The following is a 19,651-nucleotide window of genomic DNA, read 5'->3' as shown; positions in this document are numbered from 1 at the left end:
TTGGTACATTTTAGGTATACAGTACAGTTACATTCATTATTGGGATCCTGTACCTTTACATGACAGGTCTTGGTTCTCATTTTTTCCCCTTGTCCCTGCCCTCCCTTCATCCCCTCCTCCCCTCCCCATTTACAAACATTTTATTTCCATCTTTTCATTTTCTCCTATTTTTTTTCTTTCCCTTATTACCTGTCCCCTACCCTTCCCACTTTCCTTACACCTTTAGCCCTTTTCTTCCTATTTCACATTGTCAGTTATCTCATTAGGATCTCATGTACCTTTATAGTTTTTCACACCAGAGAAACTATTTGGTATTTACACATGTGTGACTTATTTCACATTTCATAAGTAATTAACCTCATAATTTGACTATTCATTATGTGTGCACATTTGGAAATTTCATTAATTTCAGACATATATTTTGTATGCCTACATTTGGATTATTTGGAGTTAGTGTTTTATCTTTTCCCATGTGGCTTCTGTCATTATTAAATGTGTATTTCTAGATTATTAACTGTAGGTTTGGAAGTGGGGACTAATAGATTGCTTCTCACTGCAGAGATCAACTGTGGCAGCCCTCCTGAAGTGCTGAACGCCATCTTGGTGGGGAATCACAGCTCCAGCCTCGGTGGTGTGGCTTACTACATCTGCCAGGAGGGCTTTGAGAGCCCTGGAGGAAAGATCACTTCTGTTTGCACAGAGAAAGGCACCTGGAGAGAAAGCACTTTAACATGCACAGGTACCGATCCCACCCTGCTGGGCTCCTGTTCCCTGGTGACAAAGCCTTTGGAAGCATGGGTGTCAAACCATTTGCTGGCTGCCTCCCTCTGTGCCCTGCACCTGGCTCTGCCTTTTACCTGGGTGGGCACTTGGCTTTAGAAATGTCAGCTCAACCCTGAAGATTTGGAAAGCGGGTTGGGAAAATAAGTTGGATAGAACATTTTGGCATCCATCTTTTAGATAAAGCACAGTAGTTCTTGTTTCCTCTGCTTAACTGGCTGAGAATTTTTTCTCCATGAACTGTTTTCCCAGAAGGGCACACTCCTAACTTAGTACAGCAGTTTTTCAGAGAAAAGTTGATGTACTATAAAAGAGAGGTCTTTTTCATGTTTTAAAAAAATCGTGGTAAAACACCCAAAACACAAAAAAATTATCATCTTAAATATTTTGTGTGTGATTATTGTTATGTATATTCAATTATTGTGTAACCAATTTGCAGAACTTTTTTTGATCTTTCAGAAACTAAAATTCTGGGGTGGTGGATTTAGCTCAGTGATGCTGCCACCTGCCTTACAAGTGCAAGGTCCTGAGTTTGATCCCCAGTACCAAGAAAACAAACAAACTAAAATTCTATACTCATTAAACAATAACTTGCTACTGTCCCCTCCCTGTAGCTCCTAGCACTCTGTTGTTCTTTCTGTCTCATGAATTTGACTGCTTTAGGTGTCTCATATAAGTACAGTCATGTGCTTATTTGTCTTCTTGAGATCGGCTTGTTTCATTTAGCATATCTTCAAGGCACGTCCATGTTAAAGCATAAGTCAGAATTTTTTTCCTTTTTAAGGCTGGATAATGTTCCATTGTATGTCTGTGTCACATTTTATTTATTCATTCGTCTATCAATGGACACTTAATTGCTTCCATTTTTGGCCACTGTAATCAATGTTGCTATGACATGAATGTGCAGATACATCTCTGAGATCCTGTTTTCAGGTCTTTTAAAAATATACCCAGAAGTGGAATTGCTGGTAAGAAGGGGTTTTGAGGCTTCAGTTCAATTTCTAGTAGCGCCATGTAGTAGCTCAGTGTCACTGGGCAAGGCATTGCGAACCTCCCATTTCCTTATCTCGAAGAGAGGGAAATACAGTCTGGCTTTTGTTTCCAAAAGCGTTGAGAAGAAATCAGATGAGATCATCTGTGGCAGCATTTTGCAAAGTATAGAGCACTATGTGCATGTTAGTTTTTTCCTGAATTATTGCACTGATGTATAGATCTCATGAATCTGAACAAGTGTGACTTTCCACGTGCTTTCACTTCTTTGCTTCCGAGAGGCAAAATGGAAAAGGGCAGTGAGCAATTCTTACTGTTTGTGGTAGGTGGTCACAGGATGTGACAAATAGTTGTCATAGTCTCCAGTGGCTCTGGGAATATATTTCTGTACAATGACTTGCTTGGCCCGGAAGACAGATCTTTGAAGAATAAAGTCACAGTGTAGGTTTACTCTAGTCTCTGGATTGATTAGCAGCAGGATTGTGGCAGAAGATCTTGGGTCTTGCCAACCAGTTTTCTATAGCAAAACTTAACGAAAGCAAGCAGACCAACTAGATTTATGGTGATTGTTTTTCCACAGGGCAATGTTTATAATCATTTTGGGATAGGAATTTGATAAAATCTATTCATTCAGTAGATATCTGTTTAGCGTGCTGTATGTGTGAGGTACTTTTTGAGGCACTACCCTATTGGAATTTACGGTGCAACAGGAGAAAAAAGATCTTTCCCAAAATAAATGTGAATAGTTTTGCAGATAAATTCAAGGCATTCATGGACCTTGAAGCCCTGGGTGAAGCATTCTTGGAGAAAATGAGAAACTCAGCTTTGCTGTGGGAGCCCTGTCTATGCCATAAAATAACTACATTCAGTTATCTCTGTCATAAATGCAAAAGGGTGTAGGCCAGAGGCTTCCATCACAGGAAGCAAATGATGAAAATCCAGAGATCTAGTTCAGCCTCTTTTAGAGAGGTCTCTTCAATTTGCACAGAGAAGCAAGGGCGAACCTGCAAGGACTCCAGGGTCCCAGGCTTACTAACTGGAGAGACAGAGGAGAGCTGATGTCATACTGGACTGGACTGATGGTCACGCCAACCTATCATTGCATCTGCCATAGCACCTCCAAGAGTTATTTGGAGGAAGTGAGGTTTGCTGCCCCCTGGAAGTGTTCCTGACAGGAAACTACCATATGGAGCCATGTGGTAAGAGAGCTGGGTTTGATTTCTAGACTCTCAGCTGCTTGCTTCACTGCCCAAACTACTTTGTCTCCACCATTCAGAATTTAGTAGGGGCACCAGAATTAGTCACTACACGAAAAACCAGTGGATCTGCATGGGGCACAGTAAACTATTAATTATCTGATCCTTGTAGAGCACTTTGAAGAACAAACACGTTATGTAACTGCTAATTATAATTACCGCCCTTAGCCTGACACCTTTCACAAAGTCTGTGGCTCCAGCTGCAGCCCTTTCCCTAGGCTGACGCAAGCTTTGATTCAAGGAAAGAAAAGGCGTTTTGCTCTGTGAGCTGGGATCTTTCTGTGAGGAGGCCTCCGTGCTCTCAATCAGGATTGGCAGCTAAATTCAATTTCCACAGATGCAGGGAATGATCTCCATGCTGATTAATTCATGATGCAGTGCAGATAATCTCTGGGTGGGTAGGTCGGAGAGGCTTCTGGAAATGCAGTGAGAGATCTTGATCACCATGGCTCTTGCTCAGTTGCCCTCCTCTTCCTTCCTCTCCCTGTTAGTCACCAGGTCTTCAGCCCCCATCCACCTCCTCCATGTTGTTATTTATGTTCTTTAATGTTCACTTTTGGTTTCCCAGACAATCTCCCTTCCTTCTCTGGGTTTACTTCATGTTTTTCTCTTTCCATATTTGAAGGTTTAGTTCCAAACTAGGTGTAATAATTTATTGTCACTGTACATGGATTGTTTTTAACTACTTAAAAATATTTTTTTTGACTCCCATTCCTTTGGATTAGTGGCATAGATCTGTAATATTTTTTTAATGAAGTGGGAACTCCAGTGAGATGGTGGGACTTTTTTCTCTAAGACCAGTTTGGACTGGAAACTCCAGACAGCTGGGAATTAGGCAACCACTTTCCTGTCTGGAAAAACCCCAGATGGAAGCTTCATGGTAGCGAGTTGGTTTACCTCCAGATCAAAGAGCCTGATTCATTCTTGATAAGACTGTCTGGCTTGCAATGTGCACAGGTCATTTAGCTTTTCATGTTTAGAGTCTGAGTTAATAATTATAACATTGACATTACCCACTGCGTGCTCTTAGGAGGGTAACACCTCCATTGGAACACAGATTTCTTATTTGGCAGGACCCTTTCTGTGCCCCCACCTTGTCCTGGGTCCTTGGGGAAGTGTTGCAAATGCTTCCAGACTCCCTCCCGCTGGCCTCTGTGCCTTTTGTTTGGTTGGTGACCTCCTCCTCTCCAGCCTAGAGAGTGCTCGTTTGCAGCTCCATGGATTGCAGATGGAGAAGAAAGGTCAACTGGAATAAATGGGCACATTTATACAAGTGGCCGCATGGCTGGGTTGTGTCTGAATATGTGAATAATGTCTGGGTCATCAGCTGTGTTTCTGCTACTGCTGAGTGAGCACTAACTTATGTGCCCAGGGTGCTCCTTGGGGCCTTAATGCTTGCTTTTGTTTCATCCCTGGACAAACCCGGAGAAGTAGGTATTGTTAATTTTCACTTCACAGATGAGTAATCTGAGACTTGTAAAGGTTAAGCAACTCTGACAGAGTTTTTAATAAGTAGCAAATGGTAGAGTCTGGGTTTGAACTCAGGTCTATAAGTTCTGAAAACTCATACTAGGGTGTCTGACAATTGAATTATTTATATATATTTGCTCAATATGTTTCTTAAAACAACTAGTATTTTAAAACTTAAAATTTATGATTTAAACTTATCAATCAAGACCACTTTGCAATATATATGATGAGTATGATGAGCTAGATTTTTCTTGATATGCATAAAAATCAATACATAGTGCACATATAAAAATTTGTTCACATGCCACCCCACATCACCCTAAAATGTGTAACGCATTTCAGAAAAGCACTATTCTAAGCCATGCTACTTCTTCCCATTTTAAGAAAATGTCAGAGCCTTTATAGCATTTATTCAAGGTAGTCACCTTGGGAAGATATAGCTAATTTCATTGTTGCTGCCATTATCAAAATGGGTTTGCTTTGTTTTGTTATCCCTGTTTGGGAAAGGCCTTTGGAAGTGGTCTATAAGGGGTATTAAGAGATTGTCATATTGTTTTGAAATCAGATACTCTTTCAGCTAGAGATATCATTGGGCTTGACCATCTGCTTGGATCCCTTGAATGTATTCTGAATGACCTTTTACTGTTTCCAAATACAAAGAAAAAGGTTATAAAGTTGGAACAAAGAAAGTACACTAGATTTGTCCCTGTCCTTGCACAATCCAGCTTCTGAGAGTTTGTGTTCAGTCCTCTCCTCCTGAGGGGAAATCAGAAATCTATTATCCTCAGTTCTCTCACTAAGATCTCTACTGACCGTGTAGCCACCAAACTCATGCTCTGGTTTCAGTCCTCATTCTCCTTAACCTTTTTTGCAACATTTAGCATCATTGATCATCCACCTGTCTGTTTAGCCATTCAACCAGATAATAAATATTTTTTGAATACCTAAGTCTAAGTTATGTGCTAATATGTAGGGATAGAGAGCTAAGCATGGCCTTTGTTATCATAAAGTTCCAGTCAGGAGAGATAAACGTTTAAAAACTAATTATATAGTGATTTAGTTACACATGTGGTACCACACAGAAACATTAGATGTTAACAGAATATCAGAGTATATACTACATACATGTACTTTTGTATGTTTACACATCCCCAGTAACACATATGGAATAAAGCAAAGCAGAGGTGTGTACTCCATCACCTGTGTAGGCTTTGTTTCCCCAAATCTGGGGAGGGTTCGATTGGACACGGTGCAGGAATCCTTTTTTTTTTTTTTTTTTTTTTAAGCTGTAGAGGCCTAAGTCTCTCGCAGCTTGGCAGGACAAAGGCCTGCCCTGCCTTCCTTTGTCCCAGCTCAAACTTCAGGTCCAGTCATTACATTGTGGAAACTCCATGAGGGGCAAAAGCCATGGAAGAGGAGGCTGAGGGATCGAGCTTGCCCCTGCGGCCCTGATGACCTGCCCCCGTCTCTTCTGTGGTGGGGTTAGAAGCTTGTAGAGGAGTGCTGAGGAGAGTGACAACTTCAAGGGGGAGACACAACTTCGTGTATCCTCTCTTACCTTCCCTTTCTGGACATCACCTTCCCTCAGCTGCAGTCCTTCCTGTCCCGTGCTTTGTCCTTTATCCTCTCTTTCTTCCTCGGCTTTGGTGTTTCCCAGTGTTCTGCCCCCTCTGTGGCTTCTCACCTGCACCCATGCCTCGTATCCACAGATCCATGGCTTTCAAGATTCTCTTTCCACTGGATAGGCAGCAGATAATCAGACTTAGCATGTCCACAGCACAGTTTATTACTGTCTTTCTCACAGACCTACTCTGCCTCCTATTATGTTTCTTAGGAGAGCAGTACAAAGCCATCCATTCACATGCTCAAGCTCAGAGGCTGGCAGTCAGCCTGGACTCCTCTCCATTCTGCTGTCTCACCTCCTATTGATTCTCCTTCAGAATTGTCTCTTATTTTATAACACAGCGCCCAGTTTTATCTCTTAACCCCCTGGCCGAATAACTACTTCAATCCAAAGGCTCTTAGATGTGGTGTCTGACGCATCTAATTGTGAATCCTGACTTGATGGCTTATTAACTGTATGATCTTTGGCAGGTTACTTAACATCTAAGTCTCTGGTCTATAAAATCAACACAGTGATACCTAATTCCTGAGGTTATTTTGAAGGTTAAAGTACTGTACACCCTATGTGGTCTGTAGGAATAACTCATAACTGTGTTTCTTGTTTTCATTATTGCTTCTTATGGCTGTGGGATTATTGAGGCCAGGTCTATCCAGAGCTGCGTGTGTCTGACAAACGGTAGCCACTGAGTCAGTGGCATTGTAATCTTTCCATGTGACCTCCAGTTCTCCTGTACTCTGGTGCTTCCTTCAAAAGACACTAGAGCTATCTTTTTAAACGACATTTTCCTGCTTTTAGCTCATTTCTTGGAGGAGTGAGCATGCGCTTAATCTGGCAAGCAAGGCGTCCTCCAGTCTCATCTGCGCATCCTCAGAAGCCTCACTTCCCATCTTCCCTCCTCCTCAGTTATGTGACATTTTTTTCACCACTTTGAATATGCCACACTCCGTACTGTCTCAAGCATCAGACTTGCTGTTCTGTCTGTTCACGTGTCTTCTTTACTCTTTATTAAAGATTAAAAAATATTTTATTAGTATATGTTTGCAGTCTAGAATATTTACCTTCCTGTGTGGGGTTGGTACATATACATAACATGTCTTAATGCTTTTGTCAATCCCCTTCCCTGCTCTTTATCCCTTAGGTCCCCTTCCCATTTGAGAAAGATCTATCTCCCTATTCCTATTACTAACTCTTATTCTGCTCTTTATATTTTGGGTTTCTTATGTAAGAGAAATCATTGATTTATTTCTGCCTGATTTATTTCACTTAGCATTATGTTATGGTCTCAGGCTGCATCCATTTTCCTACAAACAACTCAAGTTTATTTTTATGGCAGAGTAGTACTCCGTTGTGTAAAAATACCACATTTGCTTTATCCATCATCTGTTGATGGACATATAGGCTGCTTCCAAGATTTAGCTGTTATGACTCGTGTTGTTATAAACATGGGAATGCATGTAGCACTGTTATATGATGTCTTTAACTCTTTTGCCTTCTTGAGGGAAGGACAGTGTGATCATTGTCACAGTCCAGGGCCTGGCCCGTTAGGATGCGTGGCATTAGACACCATTCCTTCAGTGGTGAGTAGTGAGTGAAATGTCCTGGAAACAGTTCCAGAGAGCACCTCCAGAAATGTTCTTAGTTATCAATACTTTTGGAACAATCGCATGACTTTCCAGGTTGTCTCTTAAAAGGACAGTGTCAATGTGGTGCTTGTATTATTTGATACGTTTATAAAGAAGCCTTTCCGATGGATTTGTAGGCACTTGGAGAGAAAAGCCACCAAACTTTGCTAAACTGTTCCTTGGGATGAGATATCTGACATCCCTGTAATTGGATCTGGATCTCATCTATTCAGAGAGCATGGCACAGGCTGGAGGCAGATGGCATCTTTGAGATGTCATTTAAATTAGTCATAGTGAATGAGCAAAAAGGAAGGGCAGGAAAGGGAAAAGCTTCCTTTTCATCTCTGCTTGGGTGACAGAGGAACCCAGAGTGAGAAGGAAATTCACTTTATGGCAACCCAGGCAGAAGGTGAGGGATGAGATGTTTTCTTTTCCCTCTGGACCACACAGTGAGCTGGCAGCAGAGGGTTGTGTGAGTGAGCAGAGATGTCTAGAGGTCTGGGGATTGGAAGGACCAGAGAGGAAGGGGACAGGAACATTTGGGGCTTGTTCAGGCTGGTAAAAGACTTCATGCTGCCTATGGAGGTGAACTGATCATTGCATCTCTTAGGTTACCCAGGTGCACAAGTGGAATATTTCTTTGATTTCTGAATTATCTATGTCAGAGAAGAAACATTGATGTGGAGACATAAGGATTCTTGAGACAGTTACTAGGTGATCCCCTGATATCTCTGTAAGAGTTTGTGTGTTGTGGGATGGTTCAGTAAATATGTAAAATCTTCAGTGGGCAGAGAGATCAGCAGATCAGGTCAGTCTAAACTGGGCATTGGTTATGAGTAGGGGAGAAATGAATTAGCCCTAAAAAGTGTAGACTTTTTTTTTCCCGACTGGAAGGTTGAGAGGAGATTTTATAGAAGAAGGAACAGAAACTGAGTTGAAGAGGGTCATTTTCTGAGATGTTGTCCCATCGACACGACAGAAGTGTCTTTGTATACTCCCATGTTGGGGAACACAGGAGAAGGATTTACCTGCTAGCTCTTGTTGCCATGGGATTTTTAACTCCCCTGTACTTCCAAGTGCATGTGTTGTGGTATGGGAGCCACAGCAGGGAAGCCCCAGAGCAGGAGGCAAGACACAGATACATTCAAAACCTGTGTGGTGCCGGGTGTGAGGGTGCCACGTACCTGGAATCCCAGCTACTTGAGATTCTGAGGCAGGCGGATCTCGAGTTCAAAGCCAGCCTGGGCAGCGTATCAAAAGCTAATCACAAAAACAAACCATAACAACAAAAACAAAAAAACTGCAGAAGGCTGGAGCAAAGAATGGGTGAGACTGAGAAGAACTGAAGAATCATGATTCAGTGGGAAAGCCTGCATTGGGCTATAGAATACAAAGGGTGATGGAAATATACAGGGAATATTTAAACCTAAATAATTATTACAATAAGAGGCACACTGCCATTAATCTCCTGCCAGATGCTCTCACTTCAAACAAACTCAGCCCATCATTCTTGCCACTTTCTGAAGCAGTTTTGGAAGTCTTCTTTTGTGTCTTTGTGAAGTGTGCTAAAAATACAGTTAATGCTGCTGCTTAGTGTCCTGCAATGAAAAGCGCACCTTGCAAAAAACATTATAATGCGTCCTCAGCCACCTCATTCACTGGCTCTGGCACCATGTGACTTCTGGCTCTTCCGTAAAGCCAACCTGATGATGAAAGGAAAAGTTTTTTAATTGATTCAGGATGTGCATGACCGTACAACTGAAGATCTTCATGAAAGACTTCCAGAACTGCTCCAGAAAGTGGCAAGAAAAATGGGATAAGTGTGTTCAAATCAAGACAGAGGATTTTGAGGGGACTAATGGCACTGTGGCTTGTAATAAAAATTTTAAAAGAGTAGTAAACATTCACTATATTTTTTGATCACACCTCACATTTCTTTTGTTTTTTTTTGATGCTATTATAAATGAAATTGTTTTCTTAACTTCATTTTGAATTGCTTAACTTTGGTATATAGAAACACAACTGAGTTTTACACATTAATCTTGCATCTTTCAATTGAACTCCCTTTTTAGCTTTAATAGTTTTTAAATGTTTGAATTCCTTAGGGTTTCCTATATGTACGATTATAACATTTGCAAATAGAGACAATTTTAAGAAATTTTATTTTTAAGAAATAAAAAGCTAGATCCTCTCCCTGCCTCCCTCCTTGTCTAAATAACTTCCTAGATGGTCGGTCGAGTGGGCCTATTGGGAACTGTGTTACTTCAGGAAACCAAAGGCTTAACATTGTTTCCCGCATATACGTGGAATATATGCAGAATATTTAAAAGAGGCAGAGCCCCAAGAAGTCATGGCTTCTGAACGAGAAAATAGATTCATTCATAGGAAAATGGATACATATTGGAGATATACTCCTAAGTGAAATAAATAAGTCACACATGTGTAAATACCGAATAGTTTCCCTGGTGTAATAATCTGCAACAATGCATAAGATTCTAATAAGATTACTGACATTTAGAAATGGGAAGAAAGGAGCTAAAGGTGTAGGGAAGGTGGGATGGGTAGAGGAAGAGTAAAAAGGGAAAAGAAAAAAATGTGAGAGAATGAAAAGATGAAAATAAAGTGTTTGTAGATGGGGAGGGGAGGAGGGGGTGAAGGGAGGGCAGAGATAAGGGGAAAAAATGAGAATCAAGACTTGTCATGTAGAGGTACATGATCCCAACAATGAATGCAACTGTACTGTATCCCTAAAATGTACCAATAAACTCAATTAAAGCTGAAAAAAAAAAAAAAAAAGAAGTTATGGCTTCCTCATAGACCAGGATTACATGGCATCAGTCACAGGAGTCCTAGAAGTAACCAGGAACTTGGTGAAGAAGTGTGGTTCACCCCAAGCCGCTCCTGGGCGTGGTTCTGCGTGGTGCCACGTGTCATTTCCCTCCTGTGAACAGCGATGACTTGAATGAGTCCCTCACCACCCAGTTGAGATGAGGAAGGCAGGAGCAGGTTGTACCTGTGCGGTTGCAGGGGAAATTCCATTTGGGTCTTGGCTTGGGCCTCCTTCCTTCGCACACGAATGGAACGCCAGTGGCATCCAGTGGCCCATCAGGCTAATCACAGGTTGGCGTTCTTTCCTCAGGCAGGAGGAAAGGTGACTTCCCCACCAAGTCCAGTAGAGGGCTGGGCTCCTTCATGATGAACGAAAGTTGTATGATTGGCCTTAGATCCCTTGAGTTGATCAGTTCAGTATCTGAATCACAGTGTGAATGGTGATCAGCTGGGACAGCAGATGGACAGAGAAACTAATCTCCGTTAGGATTTTTCCAAAGCCCATTGGTACATTTTGTGAGTCAACTCTCTTTTTCTATTCTAGAAATAACGACAGAAATGAATAACGTATCAGTGTTTAATAACACCTGTCTGAGGTGGCAAATAAGCTCAGGAGGAATAAACTCCAAAATAATGTATGTGGTAAGGAATATCATCTACTTTTTTCTTGCTAGAACGGAAATGGTAAACCCATGGGACTGTATGAGTCAGAAGGACTTGCTTCTGTAAGAGCCTCTCATTTTCACTGCTTTCCAATTCCATTGCCATTTTAAGAAGTGAATGGCTTTTTAAAGATATCTGAGTTGTGTGTTATTTTACACTTTATGTTTTAGCATATGGTCATGTGACACGGTGTGTGTGTGTGTGTGTGTGTGTGTGTGTGTGTGTGTGTAGGGAGGGCTTTGTACTGACATCATCATCATTGCTTATTTCCAAGCACTCATATTTCACTTCCCCAGAGCAAGTCTGGAAACATCTGCTCACTTGGTGGCGGGTGCACAGGTGACCCTTGGTTGTGAGCCTCCACTTACTGAAGACCACTTACGGGCAGGATGGCACTTCCTAGAGGCCTCATTTATGTCACTGCCTAGGGTTATTGGTTACCAGCTTGATCAGACTTCCTCATCAGATACTTGGGGGCAGAAGTGGGCCTTGTATATCCTCTAAGTTGAGCAGTGCAGGGTGGGATAGAATGGTAGGCTAATTAGGCTCCAGTTCTGAAAAGTCTTTATTGTTCTGACTAGAGCTGTGGTGGGCTGTCTTGTCCTTTCCTCTCCTAAAGATAAACATAAAAGGACGACGGTCGGACCCTCTGGCATCAGTTCATGAGGAGACAGTCAACTTGACCACAGACAGCAGAACTCCGGAAGTGTGCCTCACCCTGGACCACGGCACGAACTACACGGTGAACATTTCCACCGCTCCTCCCAGGCGCTCTGTGCCTGCCATCCTTGGTTTCCAGACGACTGGTAGGTGGACGTGGAGACTCATTTCCTGCTGGGAAATGCCCAGCACAGGATGTGGCAATGAACTTTAGCATCAGCTGGGCAGGAGAGTTCCTGTTTTCTTTCTGAGATTTGTGCTTGGGGTGTCAGAAAGCAGAGCAGGTATGGAAGAGAGGTGCTTGTTCTATTAGCAGGGGGGCTGAAAGGCACTGGTGGGCACTTTCTTGGCCTTGCCTGTGAGAGAGGAGGAGTCGGGGAGGATGATCCAGCAGTTTCACATCCAGGATGGGAGCAGACCCCAGGATCGATAGGGGCTGGAGAATCAGATCAGGAGTGGGTGAGCGGAAAGGGGGAGGCAGCTGAAGGATCCAGGAGGGTCGGTATTGGTTGAAAAAAAGGAGTGGACCCATAGCTTTAAGAAGTAGGAATAAACTTCATTTCATATAATTGTCATGGGGTTTTTTAAAACAACACTGTAACAATTATAGGAAGTTTGTTTTAAAAAATATAACTCTTATTTAATAATACCTTATAGACAAACCTGGAGAAACCATTGGTGTCATTTATGAGTTAATTAGCTCTTTGATGACCCACTTAAGAAAATCTGCATTGGTGGAGTAGCACAGGAGTTTAATCTCACCTATTTAGGAGGCTGAGGCAGGATGATTGCATGTTGAAGGACAACATAGTCAATTTAGTGAGACACTGTTTCAAAATAAAAAGCATGGGGGATGTAGCTCAATGGTAGAGTTTTTGCCTATCATGCTTAGGGACCTGGGTTCAATCCCTAGTAGTACCTCCTCCCCGATATACATATACGTCCTAAATCTTAGATATTGCTGCCACTAGGTACTGGAAAGTGACAAAAATTGGACAGAAATAACTAAAAAGTCTGCCAGTTTTAGGAATATAAAACCAACTGCAAATTACACAAATTAAGCCTCTTGGTATTTGTATATAAAATAAAACAAAATTACTTCTTTTAAGCAAGTAATATGTAGGAAAGATTATTATAAAATTAATATACAACTAAATTTATAAAATTAGTAATAAACGACAGTGGAATTGTAGGGCTCTATCTTCTTTCAGAAATCATCCCAGGACCTCAAACTGGTCTGTCACTATGAGTGGGAATGACAGCTTTCAGTTCAGTGTCGGCTGTTTTTACTGAGGTCTGTTTAACCTCTTGGGTGACTTTCCACTGGGCAGAGCCTCCTCGTCTTTGAAGTCAGACCTGGGAGCAAAGTGTACTTCCTGTTTGTTTATGCACTGGTGTACATTTCTCACCCGATTCCCCTGGACACTGTGCATTTTGTTGTTTGATTTCCTTACCAGGGTTATCCCAGTGCCCTTAAAACGAGGCAGGAAGTTTGTATATGTATTCACCCTAGAGAAGTTTCTGCCACTTTGGAATTTCTTTCTTTCTTTAAACCTGGACAAATTTGCTTATACGATCATTTAACTTTCACCCTTTCATGGAGATGACAACTTGGTCATTTTCTTCCATGATCTTTGGTCTGTTTCCATTTTTTAGATATTCTGAGTTAATTTGTGTAATTTATATTTTCTTTAAAATGTCTATTTGGTTGAGGTTTTAAATGTATTAGAAAAATGTTATAGGAGATATTTGTTTGCAGCTACTTTGGAGTTATAGGTTGCCTAACCCCAGGTTATTCTGATTCCTGATTTTGTTTTGTTCTCTCCTTTAAAAAATATACTAGCTTGTATTGCCTGTTTTATCACTATTCTCTTTTTCCAAAGAATGAACTCTTGGGTTTTAAAATTTTTTCTCATTTTCTATTATTTTTGTTATTTCCATCTCCATGCTTCTCTTGAGTTGGTTGTATTGTTCTATTTTTGTATTTTTTTTTGTACCTAGAATCGAACTTAGGACCTTCCTCTTGCCAGGCAGGCAGGGTACCACTGAGCTAAATCCCTGGCCCCATACTATTCTATTTCTAAATTCTTGAAGGCATGATTCAGCTTATCCCCATTCTTTCTTATTTGCTAATAAAATCCTCAGTGCCTCTTTCTACCTTCTGGATTTGGGTTTTCAGACTCTCGAAGGCCTTGGCACACATTCTCTCTGTTCTTACTCTCAAGTCATGATAGAATTGCTATCGGATTTCCTTTTGGTTGAAAAATTATTTACGAGTATGTTAATATGTGTTCTCTTTACCCTTACTTTCAAAGAATTGTGTTGATTTTCCCCTTTGATTGAAGAGTTACGTATAATTGTGTCATACAAGTGAAATTTTTTTTCTTTGTAATATTTATACCTTATTAATAATTTCTGGCTTGGGAAATTTATTGACATTTTCTTGGGCCTTACTTTCTGTCCATGTTTTATTTTTTTAGTAGGTGCTGGATGATGTGGTAGAGCATTTGGATAGAGTTGGAGTAAGATAATAGTTTTAAATCAACTTTATTGATAAAAACTCTCCAGGTCTCTGTATTTCTGTAATAGATTGCCATTTTTCTCAATTTCCGTGACATATTTTAGGTGGTTTGTTTCACAAATGCTGATGTTACATAATTTACGTTCATGACATCTCAATTATAAATGCTTTCACTAGTAGCAAATGGTTCACTTGATCCTGTTAAATATTATTTTCTATAAATTATACATAATACTATTTTCTTGATTTCTTTGTGCTTATACTTACATAATATGCTTTAGCTTCCTTTTTCCTTCTTAAAAGCTATCTGGATAATATTATTTTTATGTGTATTCTAGGAATTAGCAAATGCAGAGATTCTTTCTGAGGAAAGTTTTATTTAGGTATTTTTGTTTTTCTGACACATGGTCCTATTTTGTAGTCCAGAGTGGCCTTGAACTAGTGATCCTCCTGCTTCAGCCTCCTGAGAGCTGGGATTGCAGAGTTGTACCACCATGTCTGGCTAAAAGTTTATTTATTTAGTTAGTTATTTATAAAGTTTTATTTTTGAGTAGTAGCAAATTTACATTGCTATTACTTGTGATATGATTTTCCCTTTCCTCTATCTTCTTATTTTTTCTTTTTTTTTTGCTACCATCCTATGTCTTTTGGTTTTCTTTTTTGCTACCAAGATTTCTTTTTCAGTGAGTCAGATTTTGTTTTTATTCTATAACTGTTCAGGCATTTTAAAAATATCCTGCCAGGCGTGGTGGCACGTGCTTATAGTCCCGCACTCAGGAGACTGAGACAGGAGGATTGCCATGAGTTTGAGCTCAGCTTGGACCATATAGTGAGTTCAAGGCCAGCCTGTGTTAAAAAAAAAAAAATCCTGTTTGGGTATGTATTTTTCTAATTACCAGTGGTTTTTTTGTTTGTTTGTTTTGTTTTGTTTTTTTGGTACCGGGGATTGAACTCTGGTCCTTGCACTTGTGAGGCTGGCAGTGGAACCACTGAGTTAAATCCCTGGCCCTCATTACCAGTATTAAGACTAAAATAATGTTTACTTCTCCCTGAATAAGATGAAGAAATTAACATTCATTACTTGCTTTTATTTCTTCCTCTCTTCCTTTCCAAATTGGTCTAATATGGCATTTTATTTTCAGCTTTTTAATTTTCTGCTTATTTATAGCAATATCTATAGCAGTTATTTAACCATATGTGTTTATTTATTGATTGATTGATTGATTGATTGATTGAGACAGGGTCTCACTATGTAGTTCAGACTGACCTGGAATTCACTGTGTAGCCCAGGCTGGTCTTGAACTCACAGTGATGTTCCCTGCCTCAGCCTCCCAAGTGCTGGGATTACAGGCATGCGCCACCATGCCCAGCTTCATATGTATGTATTTTAATAGTTTTAATTCTACCAGTTTTTTGTTCACTTTTTCTATTTTTTGTCTATTTTTATTTATCTGTCTGGATGATAATTTCTATCTTTTCTCTACCGAGGAAATGGGGTATTTTCTGAGCCCATGATTACCTGAGAGTGTCTTTTTGTTCTTTATATGTGAATGAGAGTCTGATAGAAGATAAAATTCTTGAATCTTAAACTTTTGTTCTGTGAGTTCTAGCAGCAGTTCGTATTGGCTTTGAGAATTTAATGCTTTGAAAGAAGAGTTGGGAGGAATGACTTCCTTCCTTTTTCTTTCCCTCCCTCTCATCCCCCTCTTCCTTTTTCTCTTTCTTTCTCTCACTTTTCCTCTTCCTCCTCTTCTGCCTGGAACCCTGGGTCTCTCGTATGCTGGCCTTGTGTATGCTGTGCATATGCTTTACCCCTGACCTACACTACCAGCCCTTTTTATTTTCTTTAATAAAATTCTGTGTAGGCAATGTAATTTTCAGCATCAATGTCATAGAAACTTCCTTTAGCTGCAAAATTAAAGATATTATTCATTCGTGTACCTTATAAATATTTATTGACCACCCATTATATGTGTGCCATTGTTACAGGCATTGGGAATTCAAAAGTGAATGAGAGGGAAATATTTTCCCTCATATCAGTCTGTGAGTGATACAAATGTTAATTTTTTTACAGAGTTTTTTTTTAATAATCTGTAATAAGTTTTGGTCATTTTCTTTCATTACATTTTTTTTTTTTTTGAGACGAGGTCTCTATGTATTTCAGGCTGGCTTTGAACTCACTGTGTAGACCCGGCTGGCCTTGAATTTGCAGCGATCCCCTGCCTCAGTCTCCTGAATGCTGGGATTAATTACAGGGGTGTGCCAACATGTATGGCTCTTTCATTACACTTCTGATGATTGCTTTTTTTTAAAAATAAAAGTTGTTTTTTTTTTAAAGTAAAAGATACATTTTAATTCACCATGCTTAATTAAGACACTTATATATTAAGCTCAGAGATACACAAAAATATCTATGTCAACTCCTATTTTTATATTAAACTCTACAGATATACATAATTTAGATATTTAAGTGATTTACTGAAAAACAATGTATGTACTTTAGGATCTCTATCTAGGATTTTATTTTTGGAAATTTTATGGAGAAATATTAACCTTTAAGCATTTTGTATTATGGGAGTAATTACGGGAGTAATTATATCACTCTACTGCATAAGAAATTTTCACAGGATTTTCAAAATGGGCTTACATATATAATTTCTCCCCAGTGAGATTTCTGTCATGTATTTGACAATACATGTGTACTGAGAGCATTCCAACATTGCTTATATGCATATGGTTTCTCCCCATTGTGTCTTTGGCAAACACCAAGCTTTCCTGCATTGCTTACATGCATACAATTAATGCTGAGTGTGAGTTCTTTCATGTATTTTACAATAACATTGTGTACTAAAAGCTTTTCCACATTGCTTCCATACATAGGGTTTCTCCCTTGTGTGAATGTTTTCCTGTATTTTACAGTAATCTTGTGTACTAAAGGCTTTTCCATATTGCTTACCCTACATAAGATTTCTCCCTAAAAGGTTTGTTTTGACTCTTCCAGTTCCACTATATTAGATTTCCAGCTGTCCATGTTGGTTTCCCATTTTCTCCATTTCTTTCTCCCTCCCATGAATTGTAGTTCATTTGTTCTCTACACCCATTTGTACATTTCTGCGTTGATATTTCTGATCTTTATCATATGCATTTAAATTCTGTTGTACTTTAATTTCCTCTCCTGCTTTTTTTTGTTGTTCTCATCTACTTCCTTTTTTATTTCTACTTTTGTTGTTTATTTTTCAAATTAAAAAAATTTTTTTTGTTTTTTTAATTTTTAAGACAGAATCTCACCATGCAGTTCATGCTGGCCTTGAATGCACTAAATTGCCCAGGGTAGCCTTAAACTTGAGATCCTCCTGCCTCTTGAGTGCTGGGATCATAGGTGCGCACCACCATGCCTGGCCTAACTCTGCCTTTGTCAACCATTTTCCTCTTTGCTATTACATTCTCGTTATCTTATCCTTTATCTCTCATTGGAATCCATTTTAAAATGTTTTTGTTAAGGTACGAAATGAATGCTCCATGATATTACCATCGCTTTGCTCAAAATTCTTTTCAAAACTGTGCTGATTCTTTGCTTCCTAAGTGTGATCTCCCATGCTTTGGTAGAATCATATGATAGCCCTTTTGGGGTGGCGGTGGTGGTGGTGGAGGAAGTGCTTCTAGACAACCTGGATAAAGATTCTGTCTTGGTCTCATTTCCTTCGCAATAGAATGGATAGCATTCCCTTTGATGTCATTTTTTTTTAGTGTAATAGCTCAGATCTCCTTGTGAAGGATTTGCTGTTGATTGGGTGAGCTACTCTCTTTTGGAGCAGCTGTGGGAAAGCCTACCACCCTGAGCTTTACTTCTGAGCACTTTGCCATCTTGACTCCTGAAGCTGTTGACGTTGGGCCAGCTCAGCATTGCTGGCTTCATTCTGTTGCTGCCTGGAGAAAGGAAAGAGGCTGGTCTTTGTGTTACCAAGGCTTTCTGCCTAGAGGAACCTCCAGGTTCCAAGGTCTCTCCTTTGAAGTTACTGGTCTCTACTGCACTGAGAAATTATTGTTATTAGTGTAGTGATGTACAGCTATCCTTTTGTGTCCTGACTGCCCATCAGAACTGCCTGGTGACTTAAAAAAAAAATGCAGATGTATGAGCATTACTTCAGATCTGCTGTGTCTGGGTGATTCTGACATAGGGTCACTGGGCTAACTGGCTTCAAAAGGACATTCATCACTGACTTGTCCTGTGTCCTGTCTGGATTCCTCTGTGGCCACCAGTTCCTCTCAGTTCCTTCCTTTGCAATGTGGAGACGGTTTTCCTTCACCTGGGAAGCATTTTGCATAGTAGCTCTCAGTGTCTTCCTGTATCCTGGTCTCTTCCACAGTGTGCTAAGCAGAAATATCTTTACGTTTCAACCTTGTGTGTGGCAACTAACCTTTCTTCCAGCCCAGATGCAAATTTTGACCCATTTTTATTTTTTCCTCAGTCATTTCTGTCAGGATTGGGCGTAGGAAGTGGAAGCCAGATGCCTTTGTTCACACTGCCGTCTTCCCCTGCGTTCCGACTCTAATGGCTGTGTGATGTGTGGAATTATGCAGACAGTCCACCTCCTGCTTATGTTGTCTGTGTGGCATTTCTTACGTACATTTCTTACATAGGTACGTTTGGTGTTCCTCAAGATTACAAGCTTATGTATGGCTATTTTTCTCCCTGATGTCCTTATTAAACCTTTAAAATAAAAGTTGCGAGGATAAAAGAGAGCACATATGATAGATCTTCAAATTCTTTTTCATAATCATATTTTTGCATTTTCTAGTTATAGTCCGGAATATTTTCTCTTTGTTCCCTTGTGCTGAATATGTTAGTGTTATTGAAAACGCTGAGGACAGATCTGATTTTGATTAGAATAATTTATTGTTATTATGAATACTTCTTAGGCTGCAGAGATTCCCATGGGAGAAATGCACATTAAAGGTAGTTATAAAATAGCTTTTGTCTGGTAGACATTTAAACTGTTTTGGAGGTTGGCTAAGTATCTTAGTGTAGAGCAGGTGCTTCCCTCTCCCTCTCTCCCTTTCTCTGCCTCCTTCTCTCCCTTTTTCTCCCTCCTTCCCTTTTCCTAATCTGTCCTATTTCCTCCACTTTTCCTTCATACTAGGTGTTGGACCCAAGACCTTCATATTGAACTACATACCTAATTCATTAAAAATAAAAAGAAAATTTGATACAGGTTCATACTAAGTTGCCCAGACT

General features: G+C 40.1%; 1 protein-coding gene across 3 annotated transcripts in view; it reads left to right on the top strand.

Moving 5' to 3' along the window:
* Positions 1-19,651, top strand: part of Susd1 (sushi domain containing 1) — a 115,030-nt gene that overhangs the window by 32,734 nt on the left and 62,645 nt on the right. For all 3 annotated transcript variants that reach the window (XM_019209823.2, XM_019209821.2, XM_019209822.2), the window contains exons 5-7: positions 560-739; positions 11,116-11,213; positions 11,854-12,040. In XM_019209823.2, the coding sequence (XP_019065368.1) occupies positions 560-739; positions 11,116-11,213; positions 11,854-12,040 (465 nt within the window). The remainder of the gene's footprint in view (positions 1-559; positions 740-11,115; positions 11,214-11,853; positions 12,041-19,651) is intronic.

The sequence above is a fragment of the Fukomys damarensis genome, unplaced genomic scaffold (assembly GCF_012274545.1).
Source record: "Fukomys damarensis isolate Sample0158 unplaced genomic scaffold, DMR_v1.0_HiC HiC_scaffold_36, whole genome shotgun sequence".
Lineage (NCBI taxonomy): Eukaryota > Metazoa > Chordata > Mammalia > Rodentia > Bathyergidae > Fukomys > Fukomys damarensis.
The sequence above is the reverse complement of the archived record's forward strand: the minus strand, read 5'-3'. Positions and strand labels throughout refer to the sequence as shown.